The sequence below is a fragment of the Anarhichas minor genome, unplaced genomic scaffold (genome assembly GCF_050575085.1).
Source record: "Anarhichas minor isolate MPS153535 unplaced genomic scaffold, ASM5057508v1 ptg000042l, whole genome shotgun sequence".
Taxonomy (NCBI): Eukaryota; Metazoa; Chordata; class Actinopteri; order Perciformes; family Anarhichadidae; genus Anarhichas; species Anarhichas minor.
The window spans coordinates 6890299-6906616 of NW_027466488.1; the positions used below are offsets into that span (position 1 = coordinate 6890299).

Genomic DNA, 16318 nt, shown 5'->3' on the forward strand with positions numbered 1-16318 from the left:
GTTAGCAATTTGTTTAATTTGATTAACTGTAAACCCATACATGTTATGTTATACGGTCATATTACATACACATAACCTATTTAATTAAAACACTTAAGTTAAGTGGTCCAACCTCGCTTAGGCGAAACCGGAAGTTGTCAGAGGGTTACACTCTCGCCTCGCGTGTAGACCGTTTGTACAGCTGTTTCACGTTGCTAATATTCTGCGCAAGATGTTATCCACGATTTACATGCAAGACAGTGATGCAAACAAGCTCGCTGGGAAATAAAGGCATTCTTGTGTGCCTGCCTTTTCCAGAAGAAGGCCCCTGTGTCTCTTCGCCCACTATGCGGAGGCTCAACGACACCGACGCCGTCCGTATATAACGGATATTTTATGGAAGGTGGAACGAAGGGAGAGGTTGTTCGGCTGGGGAGAGTCGGGACATCGGCTCTGCTGCTGGGAAGAGGAGCGTTAGCAAGCTAGCTCGTGACAGTAACAGTAGTAACAGTGACTTCTCCGTACGACGACCCATTGGCTCGGTCATCATGGCTACGAATGGTAACAACGTAACGCCCGGGATGGGAGAGATCATCCAGTTAAACGTCGGTGGGACAAGGTGAGCTTCGTCAACATGATGATGATGGTCATCATTTGGGAAATTTGAGCTCTGGCTACGTAATGTTACGTGTGTGATGATATCTGCATGGCATGGCCGGGCAGCCATGGACTGTACTTTATCATTATTATACTAACTACTCCGTTTATTGATATCTCTCTCGCTCTCCCCTCCACACACACACACACACACACACACACACACACACACACACACACACACACACACACACACACACATTCACTGACCCTAGTGTTTGTAATAAATACGGTATTGTGTCTTTATACTTTAGGTTCAGCACCTCCAGGCAGACTCTGATGTGGATCCCAGACTCTTTCTTCTCAAGGTGGGTTTAATGTTGTCAGCATTTGGACTCTCTTAGAAAAACAGATGATGCATTAAATTGATCGAGACTGCTTGTACAAGATTAGATATTTGAAGAATCAATTGTAAGTGTTAGCAAATTAAGTGCAGAGCGTGAGAGTATATGCAACATTTGGCAAAGATGGAACTGAATCTGTCTGCATAACCGCAAGAGGTGTTTTCATATACTATACACATTTTAAAGCAGACTTGAACCTGACTAACATGGGACTCAAATGGAGTAGTACTCGTACTATTGCTACAGCACGTAGCAGTTCCAGCAGAAAAAGGTCAAAGAGTCAGTGAGCTTGCTATGCTGCTGTTGCAACCTGTTAAAAACAAAAATTTGTATTACATAATTAATGTAGAGAAGCGGTAGTCCACTATCTCGCCTCTGTCTTGCTTCATACATCTACCATTCTGGGGATTGGAAGACGGTGAGTTATTTAGGTGTGAGGGGAACCCACTGTTGGGCTGGGCAAATACCACAGTCGGGAACAAACTCAAACACTGGACAGTGAGCTCACAGTTTGACAACAGCTGACCAAGTAGTGCTAAATGCCCGTCCGTCTGTCTGCCAGTGCACCTGTCTGTCTGCCTGCCTGTCTTCTCAGTCTCTCTGGCCCCAGCTGTCTGCAGTGTGTAGTCAATATGAAGTCATTCTTCATACGCACTTGCAGCACATGCTGATGCAGCACTAATCTGTAGTTCAGAGTCAACAGGTAAGAGTCCCTCTGTGTGTTGACTTCAGGTAGTGGTAACACTGCTGTTAGGTGTAAATGGAGAGGTCTGTGGGTTAACTGGAGCACTGTGTGTGTGTGTGTGTGTGTGTGTGTGTGTGTGTGTGTGTGTGTGTGTGTGTGTGTGTGTGTGTGTGTTTTTTCAAGTTTGCTGAGTGGAAGGATATCCACTCTTCGGGATGAAACTGGAGCTGTGAGTATAGCCTTTGTCGTTTCTTAATGTAAAACTAGGACAGCATCCGCACGCCACATCTGAAAACACTTCCAGCACATAGGACCTGACATTTGTTCTGTTGTATAAACATATCAAATATGTCATGAAACCATTTGAGACCATATTAGAGAAATTCTGTGGCCCACAGTCAATGTTTCATTGTTGACGTTCTTCCAGTTTCCTATTGTTAGATAATGTTCTGTTAACATGATGATTGTAAACAATTATTTTACACTTTCAGATATTTATTGACAGAGACCCCACAGCTTTTGCACCGATTTTGAATTTCCTCCGAACCAAAGAATTGGACCTGCGGTAAGGCGTCATGACACGATGTTTATTTTTGGAAGACATTGTGTTGAGTCTGACTGAATACTTCTGCTGCTTGTTATTTTCTCTGTAGGGGTGTCAACATCAGCATCCTGCGACATGAAGCCGAGTTCTACGGAATCACTCCTTTAGGTGTGTTGCTTTACACAGTTTTTGGAGGAAATGGAAGCAGGCAGCCTTGTTCTTAGCACAAATAGTGATACGTACAGTATAGACATTATGGAAACCTTATAATGTACCTGCCTTATATCAATCTTCTGGGTACAGTTTGCACAGCTAAGTACAAGTGACCTGTCGTTAAAGCGTTAAAGGGAAATGTTGACAACTTGACCAATGTCAAAACCGTTTGTTCCACGTACTCTATAATATGGTTTTACTTCCTGTTTCAGGGTTTACTTCCCTTCATTGTCTGTACTTGAGTGGGAAAGTTACCTTTGAGAAAACTGATCACCTGCTTAAAATCCTAATATGCTCAGCAATACATACACAATGCAAAGTAATTACATACAATTTAGTTTACAGTGGATTTCTTCAACTCCGAGACATAATCAGTCATGTCAGGAAGAAATAGAGTCTGAGGGTAAAATCCACAAAACTTAAGGAGGATTTATTTAACACCAATAATGACAAAACTCTAATATACTATGCAAATATAATCATCCATTACATTCTCCTAATTGTAGTCACTTAATTTTGAAATAATATCTATCATGTTACTCTGGTCATCATGGGCTCACTGAAGTGCGTGTGCGCGTGTGTGTGTGTGTACCTGTGCATGTGTGCAGTGCGCCGCCTGCTGCTGTGTGAGGAACTGGACCGCTCATCGTGTGGTAGCGTTCTCTTCCACGGTTACCTGCCGCCGCCAGGTAAAGACGTGACACTGAGTGGTTCAGAATATGGACTGAACATACAGTAAACCAATTAACTGTCAGCAAAATCTTTAAACTTATGTTCCAAAAACAGTTGCAGGAAGGAAACAACCTGTTTTAAAGTCACAGAATACAATAAAAACACAACATTTCTATTCCTAAATGTCTGTTACATTGTCTGTAATGTTCCTTGACAGTCATCCCCGCCCGTAAATCCATCCCTGCCCCGGCAGCCTCTTGCCCCTCCTCTGATGAGCGGCCGGGTCCAGGTGGAGCGGAGGGCTTCACCCGCGTTGGTCCCCCTCCTCACCCTTCCCTCTCTGGCTCACCTGGAATAGACGACAACCACAAACTGGGTGAGAAAACCTGGAGCAGCCGTAGGAAGTGTGTCCGATTGTAATAGACCAGTAATGGTGATAATCTGTAGATTATATATATGCCTACAGCTATTGAGCCAGTCTTCCATTTCAGCAACATTCAGCAACGTCTCTTATTTTGACAGTGACCCCGCTACACTCTCTGCCTTCTACATACGTTCTCTTCCTCTACTGCACATATCTGAGTTTGTCTGTTTTCTATAACAGTGAGAGAGTACAGCTTATGTATTGTTTATGCTCGTCCACATGTGCGTGTTTTGTCTGTGAGTGCGCATTAATGCTGGAGCTAATGTGACCCGACACATCCTTTTAGTGCGCTGACTGAGGTAGCCTAGTTTGCCGTCGGCCTACTCTCTGCTGAGGATGACATCACAGAATATAGTTAGCTACAATAAACAGAGTGTGTGTGTGCCCTGGACTGATGCAGAAGGATTAGGGATGGCTGTTTCATACCGTGCAGTACTTTGAAGTAAACATCGCTGATTCTTGCCTAATTCTAGACCTTTGAATCACTGCCAACATTACCATTATATTCAGATAATGACAAATAATGGAGTGAAAACTAAAAGGGACATTCAGTGCGATTATCAGGCGATGAAAGTTGTGTTCATTTCTATGTTTTGCGTGTGTGCAGGTCCTGTGGTTGACCCCAGGAAGGTGCTGATTATAGCGGGACACCACAACTGGATTGTAGCAGCTTACGCACACTTTGTCATCTGCTACAGGTAATTCTGCTACAACGTGGTTGGTTTAAACATTTCTCATCCACTCTATAGTCCATAAGGGGGAGACAGTAAATTATTTATGATGGGAAGATGGAGTCATTATCTGTTGTGTCTCACATTTCTCACACAATGCTTTTATACCTGTACCAGTTCAGTACACACGCTGTCATCTTTGGCTCTATGCACGTTAAATCAAATTAGAGAACTGATTATCTTTATTAAAACTAACGGACAAGTTGAGAATAAAATGTAATTTGGTTTGTATTGGTTGTTATGCAAGCTTGTGGTAATGAAAGCTGACTTTGTTTTCATCCTACGCATGTCCAACTTTTTCAAAACAGGCCTATTAGTTCATAACTGTTCTTGTCATCTAAAGCATAAAAGGCTTTTAATTTGGGTAAGAATAAAAGCAGATGTTGATGTTTGTCTCTGTGTGTGATCTCGCTACAGGATAAAGGAATCTTCTGGATGGCAGCAGGTGTTTTCCTCCCCTTACCTGGACTGGACCATTGAACGCATCGCGCTTAATGCCAAGGTGGTGGGTGGCCCGCACGGAGACAAGGACAAGATGGTGGCCGCCTCCTCTGAGAGCAACATCATCCTCTGGAGCATCCAAGACGGAGGCAGTGGAAATGAGATAGGTAAGCACACCAATAGTGTGTCCCAATTGAATGCATACTGCATGCAACAGTATGTACTTTTTAAGGGCAGCTGCAGAACTTACTAAAAGTACAAATAAAAAGTTTGCGATTTGGAACGCAGTTTCTGTATGCTTGTGTCTGCAGACTGCCTTGCTAATTTGTGACCACCTTTTGACTTCCTGCCATCTCTGTGACTCAGCCTTCACAGCCCCACAATCTCACATTAACTCCTTCCTCTCCCCACCACCTCAGGTGTATTCAGTCTCGGCGTACCTGTGGATGATCTATTCTTTATTGGGAACCAGCTGGTGGCTACAAGCCATACAGGGAAGGTCGGGGTGTGGAATGCTGTCACACAGCACTGGCAGGTAGGTTTGTGTGTTTGTGTTTGTATGGGTGAGTAGTAGAGAGAGGTGAGTGTTTGTGATTCTACTCCATGTTTGTGTTTTATTATTTTCCTGAGTGAGGGAACATCACAGGAAGATTATGGGGCCTCAATGAGTATTCATTCAAAATCTGACCGTTCATTGAAGTATGTGCAGCATGGCTGCTTTCAGTTGAGGGATTGTGACTGCACAGATTAACACTGCACTGATTGTGAGTTCACTTTTTTGTGTGTGTGTATGTTCAAGGTTCAAGATGTGGTTCCTATCACCAGCTGTGACACAGCCGGGTCCTTCCTACTACTGGGCTGCAACAATGGGTCCATCTACTACATAGGTACACGCATCTTCATGCAAACACAAACGTGTGTACACACGTGGGGGTCCCATCTTCTGTCTGGCTCTCAATTTATTGGATGTTTGGGAAGTTAATGAAGTGACTTGTTTGATTGTCGCTCATAAAATGCTATTTAAAAAGTACCTTAGAGATTTGTTTCAGTAATTCAGTGAAAGTCATTTTTATCTAAATGATTCTGAGACCATGTGGAGATTAGATACTGGATCTAGATTTCACATTAACATTTTGTCTTCTTCTTTTCAGACATGCAAAAGTTTCCACTGAGGATGAAGGATAATGATCTTCTAGTGACAGAGCTTTATCACGACCCTTCAAACGATGCGATCACTGCGCTGTCAGTCTACCTCACACCTAAAACCAGTCAGTGCACCAGTTTTTCTCCTCAAAAAATAATCAGAAAAATGTTATTCCTGCATATGCTTGTCCGTTTCTTTTCATATTGTCCCCCCCCCCTCTCTCTCTACTTTCTCAGGTGTGAGTGGGAACTGGATAGAGATAGCCTATGGGACTAGCAGCGGTGCAGTGAGAGTGATTGTGCAACACCCGGAGACAGTGGGATCGGGCCCACAGCTCTTTCAGACATTCACTGTCCACAGGAGCCCGGTGACAAAGATCATGCTGTCTGAGAAACATCTGGTATCAGGTGAGGAAGGTGTCACAGGTAGGAGGATTGCCCCAGGACCACAGTGCCTGCGTGAGCAGTGCGTGACTGCTGCCTCGCTAACCCTTTTCTGTCTAAAATAAAAATAAATGATGGGTGTATACTTGTGATTGATATCTTGTGTTGTTTTTCCGCGTGTGTCAGTGTGTGCCGACAACAACCACGTTCGGACGTGGACGGTGACCCGATTCAGAGGAATGATCTCCACCCAGCCAGGCTCCACCCCTCTGGCTTCCTTCAAAATACTGTCCCTGGAGGAGACGGAGAGCCATGGGAGCTACAGCTCTGGGAATGATATTGGTGAGAGTTGGGGAGAGAAGAGAAGAAGGCAATATTGATTAATGTGAGGGAAGGATAGATGCATTTATAAGGAGAAAGAGAGGCATTGTCTGATGACATTAGTAGTAACGGGTGGATCTGATCTTTGCATTCAAATTCAGTAGATAGCAGGTACTCTATGGGCAGATGTGAATATGTGTGTTGCCAGCTGTAACAGTCTTGACACACACAACATACTGGCAACATGAATTAAACAGCTACCAGTCTATCAGCCTCAAAGAGACACAAAAGTGGACACATCACTTACCAGAGACAAATCGAGCGCTGATGTTGTTTTGAATCCGGATCTCAGATTGCAGGCTGGTGTGTAAAGATGCAGTGTGTTTTCTGCTCCCAGGGCCATTTGGAGAGAGAGACGATCAGCAGGTTTTCATACAGAAGGTGATCCCCATCACCAACAAACTGTTTATAAGGCTCTCATCTACTGGAAAGAGGTATCATATTCACCATCTGTCTTTCCCTTTCACCTTTGCTCTTCTGACTTTTAGCTAACTTTGTCTTTTATTGTCATAAACTGGGAGGAGGAAGGATGTTTCATCTCACTAAGTTGCTTTCTTTCCCATTGTAATTGAACTTATTTGTAAGATTTTGGTACTTCGGTTTGACCCTGCTACATGCTCATGTGTGTGTGTGTGTGTGTGTGTTTGTCAGGATCTGTGAAGTGCAGTCGGTGGATGTGACCACCATCTCTTGCTTTATGGTGAGGGAGTGCGAGGGTTCGAGCCGGATGGGCTCGCGACCTCGGCGCTATCTGTTCACTGGTCATGGCAACGGCAGCATCCAAATGTGGGACCTGACCACTGCGATGGACACCGCTAATAAAGGAGAGGAGAGGAAGAGAGAGGGTGAGGAGATAGGGGGAGGAAGAGGGGAGGCTGAGAGAGACAGCGAGCAGTGGACGGCAGCATTGTGTGTGTATCTAATATTCTGAATATACTACATGTGTAATGTAATTATTTACTTTGAACTACTGTATGTGTGTGTTCTGAAGCTGCTCTTGTGTTTGACAGATGCAGGTGGGCCTACAGAGGAGGAGCTACTGCAGCTGTTGGACCAGTGCGATCTGAGCACCTCCCGTTGTGCTACACCAAACATTAGCCCTGCCCCCTCCATGCTGCACCACACACGCCTCAGAGAGTCCTGCTCGAGGTCAGAGAGACAGTTCACACACACACACACACCACATTAAAGACACAAATGTAAAAAATGGAAACAATCAACTACACCCAACCCTTCATCTTCCTAATTCTCACTACAGATACATCTGCACGCACATTTATACACAAAATAAGTAACTGCATGTCTCAATAGCACAGAAATAAATAACCTCCCTTGTACCAATATGCACTTTGTTTCTTTTCTTTCTGTCAGTCTTCAGTTACAGGCTCAGGAGCCCATTTCTGAGAGCCAGGCTACTTACGGAGCGGTGCGGCCCTACAGAGAGAGCCCCCTGCTGGCCCGTGCTCGACGAACAGAGTCCTTCCACAGCTACAGGTGAAGTCATATTTTACATGGCAAATTCATCAAAGGGGCGCTTCACCCATATTACAAAAAAACAAAACAAAACCAGTAGTGCATTTTTTTATTTGCATCAGGAAGAATGTAAACAGCAGCAACAAAAACACTGGTGAACTCTCGGGGCAGATAACATGATTGGCATATTAACATAACTAATTGGCAACAGGGAAACACTGCCCATCACCTTTGACAGTGTTTTAGCCCCAAGGATCACAGATGCAAACATAAGAGTCAGCACAACAAACAAAAATCCATTCTCTTCTATTGTTTTTGGGTGGTGGCAGAAATCTCTGATGGATATCTCTGAAACACAGCATCCCTGTGTGCTATTCTGATAATGATCTGACATGCTATTTGCATGTACGCTGTCCTCGTCTGCATTTTGCTTATGTAACTGACTCCATCCATCTGTCTTTCAACAGAGACTTCCAGAACTTCAGCCTGAGTCGAGGTGTGCTGGACAGCACCGAACAGCACAGCACACAGGGCCCCAGCCACACCCTTGATGTCCGCCGTTCGCTGTGTGACTTTGGGCCCGAGGACAGTGAGAGGAGAGCCACGGCTATGGAGTTCTGGGCTTGCCGAACAGCCAGTTCAAGCTCTCACACAATAATCGGAGCCACGACGACTGCTGGTGCTTCCGGGTCAAAGACGGAAAGCGGTCCAGAGTCTCCACGACAAGCTCCCGACAGCCCGACTCCCGGGGGCGACGTTAGGCGGAAGGTGCACCCACAACCGGAGGAGGGAGAGGGATCGGGGGGAGAAGGAGCGAAGGTGGAGGGAGGTGTGAAGAAGAGGGGAGTACTAGAAGGAGGCTTTCTGGGGAGAAAGAGGGCTCCCCCAGTCCCCCACCTCTCCTCCCTCCCCTCTGGATCTGAAGGCGGTGGCAGCGACTCATCTTCCACTGCCTCCCCCTCCCCAACCAAACTGTCTTCGTCCACCTCACCACGACACAGGAAGCTGGCCCCTGAGACGTCCAATCAGGACAGCAGCCTGTGACGGTGCTCACCACCCTTTTCTTTAGAGGTTAGCGGAATCATCCTGTAGGACCATGAGGGAGATGAGTTCTGGGTATCACAGAAGAGGAGGAATGTGGTTCATGATGTAGCTGGATGAAGGAGCTTCTTGTTTTGGGACTCCACATGAGGACGGGTCTCCTTTGGTTCCTACGCTGAAGACCTTGCACCTTTTTTTCAGTGGAAGTCATTAGTGTCATACTTTTAACTACAGAAACTATCTGACGCGACGGAGCAGTTACACCATCCCAATGCAAACAGCATCTCAACCAGGGAAAGATTTCATTTTTGATCTTTTAAATGATTTCAAAGTTTTATGACACTTGTAAAATCTGCTGGGCACAACTGGAGCTCCTACGACTCTGTTTCTGTTGGTGTAACAGATGACGGGTGACAGTGCCTGTATGTTGGGCCGGGTGTTGTCAAGGGCGTATCGTTGCTGCTGTTTGGTTGAAGCACAAGCAAGTGTTAAGCCAGCGATGTAAAGCTCGTTTCATTAACTCATCGAGGTTCAGGCGAATTAGAATGATTAGAAAAAACAAGCACAGTACTAGTAATAGAACGAGGGTTAATCTATGTAGTGATCGCTTTATCTAGCGAGACCCTTAAACAGATAATGGAGAAAAATGGAATTTACAAAAGGCACAGTTTGTACTTTTATAAAATATTTAAACTGTTTTATTGACGTACAGTCTGATGAGAAATAGTTTGTTCAGAACCTGACGTAAATCAGTCAAGCTTACTTCTACATCTGCTTTTGAACAGAAAGCTAACAGCTGACAATTTCTGTCATTGTCAAAACCATATCAAAAAAAATTTAAAGTATTAATTTTACAAAGATACAACACCAAAAAAAAAAAAGATGCAAATTCCTACATTTGATATTTGTGTCAATTACCTTTTTTTTTTGTGAGTGACCAAACAATTAACCGACTAATCGCTTCAGCATTTCAGATTCGTCAAAAAGGATTCGGCCCCTTTCAAAAACTCACCATCATGTGAAGTATCTCCGACAACATGTGCAATCTGTATCCGAGCCGGAACCTTGGCAGCTACTTGAACCCTCACGTGTATCCACTTCGCTGCAGCCAGAGACTCGATGGTTTCTATTGTTGAAGCAATGACACAAAAAGCCGCAGCTGGCTATTTGAAACGTACCGTTACGAGTTCCAGGCCCATTGCGTTATTAACGTACACTGTAGCAGTAGCATAGTAGCCCCGCTGCTCCTCAACAACGCTGAAAGAAGAACTGTCGTGTGTGTGTGTGTGTGTGTGTGTGTTCGGACATTTGACTCGTCACAGGCGAACAGGAAACGCACAGGTGAAACACATGTCATTAGTGACGGCTTGTTTCCATCGAGTGTCCCAGTAAGCCATGGCAGTGAGCCAGCATGCACACAACCTGGACCCTGAGACCAGCCCCGCTAAATGGCATGCAGATGTTTTTAGTGTCATCAGTACACCTGTGCTTTTACTGCTGTGGACGAGCCAACATGTCTGCCATCCAATCCAACTGCAGCATTTTGAGGAATTCTCACAAAACATTTGTAAATGTGAGTTTGAAACAATGAACGCTCTGTGGTGTTGTGTGAGAACCTTTTCCTCGATGTCTAAACCGAGAGAAATAATTCATAATTCAGCTAGAAAAAGAAACTAAATTCAGTCTGTTTTCACAGTGGTGCCTGCGCAAGATCACACTAATTATTATTTATATATATTATTTTTTACAGTATCACAATATAACTACACTCAACTCAATACAAGGACCTGGTAAACTACATCACTTTACTCCCGTTGAACCAGGTTTTTACGTGTCTTTGTTTTGTTTTGGATGACTGTTGCAGTGCCTTATTTAACTTGTTTGACGGTTATTAGTTTGTGTGTTTTCATTGAAAAGGATTTTGACCAAAGGCTTGTGAAGACTGTGGTGCCACATAACGGACCTGTCCACTCTGGCTTTGGGTAAAACTGAGTCCTGATAGATTCACACCGGACCAAATCAGATTGTACGAGTGGTCACTTGAATCCATTGGCATTACAGTTCATATTAGAGTCCGTTCTATTGTAAATTGTACATAATCTTGACATAGATGAAGAAAGTCCATCTTGGCTATGATATAGTTGTGAAGGACAGCTGAGGGTTAAATGGCAGCAACCTTAATTATTCACTTTGTGAGCTAAACCTGCTTCTTTACTGCTTAACCTCATCACATCCCCCGTGAGAAAACAAGACATCAAGCCAGCCCTTGATCTACGGTACTCATGTAATCATTGTGGGGAAAACTGTAAAAAATTGTGACTGTAAAAAAAAAAAAGGCAAATATATGAATGTAAATTATAATTTGCCAAATCCAGCAGCTCTATTCCCTTCTTTCAAGTTGTTTTTAGCACACTGCTTATCATTTAAGCATTGTCGGATGAACTGGCCGTGTGGTCCCTGCCTGTACAAAGATGTACATTTTTATACACTTATTAACTGTCTGAAAAGTAGACATACATATTCAAAACAAAATCCTAACGTGGATGCATTGATGTGTGTTGATGTGTGTCGATACTTACACTGTTGTCATTACATATTGTTGATAATCATAAAATGCCTATATTGTTATTACCGTGCATATGGACCTAACTGCATTTGCACTTGCACTATTAAGACTAATACTAAAGTAAATGACTAGTGTTTATTTTATATAGAAATATAAAGTTTAAAGTCTATTTCAGCACATAACTGTCTGTCTGTCTTCTGAAGATCTGTCTGTCCCTCTCTGGCTACGTTTACATGATATTACAGCCAGATTCTAGCGAGCTAAAAAGAATACATATCTGTCTGTTTAAACTGTATATCATTGTTTAACAATATGTATGTGAGCAAAGCTGCATTATGTTATTTCATTTACAGTGCTGACCCCTTATCAGATGTAACATTGAACCCTTCAGAGCCTCAATGTTCATGCAATTTAAACTACAACTGTGTTCACTAAAACCTCTCAAAACTGGAAACGTTTCCTTTATTTTCAGATTATTACAATGCTGGAAAGTATATTTTATGTTTTAACACATTGTATAGAACAACATGACATTGTTCCAGGAACATTAACTTCACTCAGGTTTGTCCAGGCAAATGTCTTCAACAACATTAAGAGTAACTGAAAACATTAAAAAAGTATTTGGGATCTGAGATGTTTTAATCTAAGTGTGTGGGATGAAAAGAACTTTGACAAGATGAATTTAAAAAAACAACTCAACGCTCAATGTTAATGCTTTTATAGATAAAGCAGTTAAACTCACCTTTAAACTCAGACTCAGTATAAAACAGACCTAAACAAAAAGGCTGCAAGTCACAGCTTTTAGATTTCAGCCCATGGTTTGTATGGATAACCTGCCACGGTGCACAATCTCTGTTTTGTTTGAGCGTCACAGAAGTGTGTGTGCGTGTCTCCCCAGCGCTTTAATTTCACTAACCTTCCCGTTCAGACAGTCTCCTCTCTGAGACGCCGTCTGTCGTCATCGTGATTTATGAGTTTAATAAAACCCTGTGTGTGTGTGTGTGTGTGTGTGTGTGTTAGTAGCTCAGGGCCATACTGTCCCTTACAATCACTCCACAAGCTCTCTTTTCACAAGCTCTCCCTCCCTCCACGGCTGACAATAGCTGTGAATGTGGCTGTGAATGTTTTGGAAGTGCCCTTGTCAGACTGGTGTCCTTGAGCGAGGGCACGCTTGTTACTGCCAGTTTGTTAATTTCAAACTTGCCTTGATGTTCCCTTAAGGGACGCAGGAGCAAAACTAAATTACTGCTGCATAGTTTTGATGGAGATACCGGCCCGCTGTGTGTTTGTGCTGGCGGGCACGGCTGTGTGTGGTAACTAAATATCTGTGCAGCTGATGGCACAGCTGTGTTTTACCAACTCGGCAGAAAAGAACAGCACGTCATCGTCAGCCAGATCACCAGCACCAGTCTGAGGCACAGCGGTCTGTTAAGCTTAAGATCTCAGTTGTGTCACAAAGTGTGTTCCTCTCACACACACACACACACACACTCACAAAGAAATCGGTTCACTGCTCCTAAAAATTATTTCACTTTCAGAATTGCATTCCTACAACTTTAAATAGATATTTAAACTGCGGCACCATATTAACCTAAACATGGATCAAATATTCATGTTTCACGAGTGGACTTTCTGTCATCATGCATCGATATTATCAAGTTCATGGATTGAATATGGAATTGGTACGTTTGTGTTGCTTTTAAATACTGACATCTCTGCTAACAATGGAGTAAAACAATATTAAACTGCTAGAAGCTGTCTTTGGTTTTAATTCTCTCTTTTTTTGACATGAAGGATGCACTCATTTTTTGTGGGAAAAGTGGGAAAAAACTGTTGCATAAAACAATATTGTAGGATATACATGATCAAAATATCCTGTCATGAAACTTTACATTGACGTTTTACACTATAGTACATAAATACTAGATAGATGTTTAAAGATACTTTGATATCTTTATAGGAAACAAGAAATGGACAAAAATGTCTGCAGCCAAAGAAGGAATCTGTAACGGAGTCACAGTCGCGTTAACAGTGTTTGCCTTGAGGACCAGAGTACTGTTCACGACTTGATGTGTTGATGTTTCAAATAGTTTTCAAGTAAAGAAAAGGTAAGAAAACAAGTAGAAAATAATATTTTCTCAACCATTCTTTATAGTTCCTCAAAAAAACAGAAACATTGATCAATGAATCATCTATAAATACAACTTTTACAACAACCATAAATAATACTGCCAGTGTAAAAAAGAAAAGGTTTTTATAACAAGGCTTCAACTTTGTACACAAAAACTCAACACTACACAGAAATGCAACATCTTGTTGTCATAAATACTGTTTCTATGATGTTTAACTTGAAAATGATCGGCCCAATCTGTGGAATCCAAATCTAACCAATGTTTCATTGCTGCTATTACACCAAAACAGGACATAGCCGAGATTTATTCTCATTCTTAAACTGATTTCATTCTTGATAATAAAAACTAGGGTCTGGATTCCACTGACAGCTGAACTATCAAACAAAGACATTTAGCTTCACAAGTTGAACAAAGCTTCATTTCATGATTTAAAGTGTACCTCAACAACTGATATGGTAAAAAATAAAATCTCAGATTGGGCTTTCAAGTTACATCACATAATAATCCAAACAATCAGACGGCACATCAGTGATTCCCAGCCACATTTTAACACAATAATAATAAAACAGTTGGCATTTTTTTGTTGTCATAAAACTAACATCAAGGCCATCAGCTAAAGGACTACTGCTGCTGATAATGTATTTAAAGCTCACTAGGCACTAATTGACTGAAACCGTCGATATTAATGGACTTCTAGAATGCTTTGATTCCAAATAGTGAGAAGCAAACCTGCTATAGCTGATATTTCAACATTTTTTAAATAACTAAACTAAACAATTGGCAAGCAGAGACAGTGACTCATAATACAGTCAAATACGATCTGGTTCTTAATCTGAGAAGGAATTGATCACAGCTGACAGGCTCCATATCTGATTCCTGCCTCTACTCAAGTTAAGACTGTTAGTCCCTACAGGGAGTCACACATGCAGTGGGCTAAGACACCTCTTTTAATATAGTTTGACATGAATGCTGCAGTAAAACAACCACTAGTATCCTGTTTCTCTCAGGTCGCTGGAACTGAACACCATAATTAATTATTAAAACCATAACAGTGCACTTTGGACATAATCAGAACAAGTATTGGTCATCAATGCTGAACATTTCTTTTAACATATTTTCAAGACTTTCTAAATCATTTTTCAAGCATTGTAAGTTGTCTAAATAACTTTCCATACTTTCCAATCCTGTTAGGAGCCCCGTCTTTCCTCAGCCAACACCGAATACCAGGAATGTATATTTTCCAATTTTGGTTTGAAACTAGGTCTGATTTGCGACTGTGATACCTGATTAGACGTGGGGATCTTAAAGATGAGTGTCTGTGAACATGGTTTGCTCCCTTTTCCCAGATGTTAAGGCCTTGATGGCGTCCACAAACTCATCTTCCTCCACGTACTGAAAGAGAACGCATGAGATCACAATTAGGTCTTGAGTAGTCTAAAAAGCCATCAGCATTAAAGGTTTGGATATGTCTTTTGGTTTCTTTTCACAGTAACAGTTGGAGTCTTGTATTTTACTCGAACGGCAGTTTCCCACAAATGATTTCTCAGAACCTAAATTCATTCTTTACCTCAGAGTAAATGCAGCTGGTATTCCTGATAGAGCTGTTACTATAAAACAAAGTCTCACATAATTTAACATAAACATATTTCCATCCTCACCAGTCCAGAGTCATGTCCCAGTGGGTTGTCCCAGCTTCCTTCCTCCATCATTAGTGACTTCCTGTCAATCAGCTGACTGACGCTGCGGTGCAGGGAATGCTGGGAGTAGGCCTGGCTGAGGTCTGTTTGGCTGGGGACCCTCAGGACAGACATGGGGCTGAACCGTGAGCTGCTACCGACGATCTTAGTGTCTGTCAGACCCTGAAAAATAGATTTATTTTTTGTCAGATGGTGATTTAAAAGAGCATTATTACAAATGATATACTTCATATTACTGCAAACCATTTTCCCATGCGTGCTGTAGTTTTCAATTTAAATGATTTTCATATTTTACTGAAATAAATGGAAACCAATGGCAGCAAGGAACAAACTGCAGTGCAATCTGAAGTAGTATTGTAACAGTGTAAGTTATACATAATCATATCTTTGGTATTATTGTTATACATCAACTAACTCTAGGAAGAAGTGAGGTAAATATATGTATGATTATGTTGCCTATCAACTGGAAACATTGATTTGAAATTCAAATCATTTTTCACACTTAAATATTATATTTGATTTATCGTTTGAATTAAAGTGTTTATCAGCTGTCATTGTCATACCATGAACAATCAACAGGGGGCAGTACTCAGCAAGGATTGGCCCTTTGGACCACATAGAGAGGGACTGAGTACAAGTATAAACTGGCTTCATGGTTGCTGCTGTAAACTTTGGATATATCAGAAGATTCTATTTGTTGCACATACAAAATCAACACTGTATTTAAGGACAAACCGACAGACTGTACGACATATCTTACCTTTATGATAATTAATCTTATCACACACACACACACACACACACACACACA

The 16318-nt window shown here is 42.2% G+C and overlaps 2 protein-coding genes across 2 annotated transcripts in view; one reads left to right on the plus strand and one right to left on the minus strand.

Annotated features, from left to right (window-relative positions):
* The first annotated feature begins 51 nt into the window (after positions 1-51).
* kctd3 (potassium channel tetramerization domain containing 3) lies at positions 52-13438 on the plus strand. The gene is made up of 19 exons (XM_076109844.1): positions 52-598; positions 891-944; positions 1849-1894; positions 2157-2230; positions 2319-2377; positions 3031-3111; positions 3312-3470; positions 4126-4216; positions 4667-4857; positions 5110-5225; positions 5490-5577; positions 5842-5958; positions 6071-6241; positions 6404-6559; positions 6936-7032; positions 7250-7443; positions 7609-7747; positions 7970-8092; positions 8539-13438. The coding sequence occupies exons 1-19, from the start codon at positions 528-530 to the stop codon at positions 9113-9115; spliced, it is 2604 nt and encodes an 867-aa protein (XP_075965959.1). The 5' UTR covers positions 52-527; the 3' UTR covers positions 9116-13438.
* A 1674-nt stretch (positions 13439-15112) lies between these two features.
* ush2a (Usher syndrome 2A (autosomal recessive, mild)) overlaps positions 15113-16318 on the minus strand; it is a 193846-nt gene continuing 192640 nt past the window's right edge. Inside the window, exons 93-94 of the mRNA XM_076110215.1 lie at positions 15469-15669; positions 15113-15202 (exon numbers count right to left, since the gene is read on the minus strand). Coding sequence (XP_075966330.1) covers positions 15113-15202; positions 15469-15669 — 291 coding nt within the window. The remainder of the gene's footprint in view (positions 15203-15468; positions 15670-16318) is intronic.

Excerpts from the sequence above, each read along its gene's own strand:
- kctd3 (XM_076109844.1), top strand. The coding sequence starts at position 528 with ATGGCTACGAATGGTAACAACGTAACGCCCGGGATGGGAGAGATCATC. Across the intron at positions 599-890 it reads TTAAACGTCGGTGGGACAAG|GTTCAGCACCTCCAGGCAGA; the intron begins GTGAGCTTCGTC and ends TTTATACTTTAG. Across the intron at positions 4,858-5,109 it reads AGGCAGTGGAAATGAGATAG|GTGTATTCAGTCTCGGCGTA; the intron begins GTAAGCACACCA and ends CCACCACCTCAG.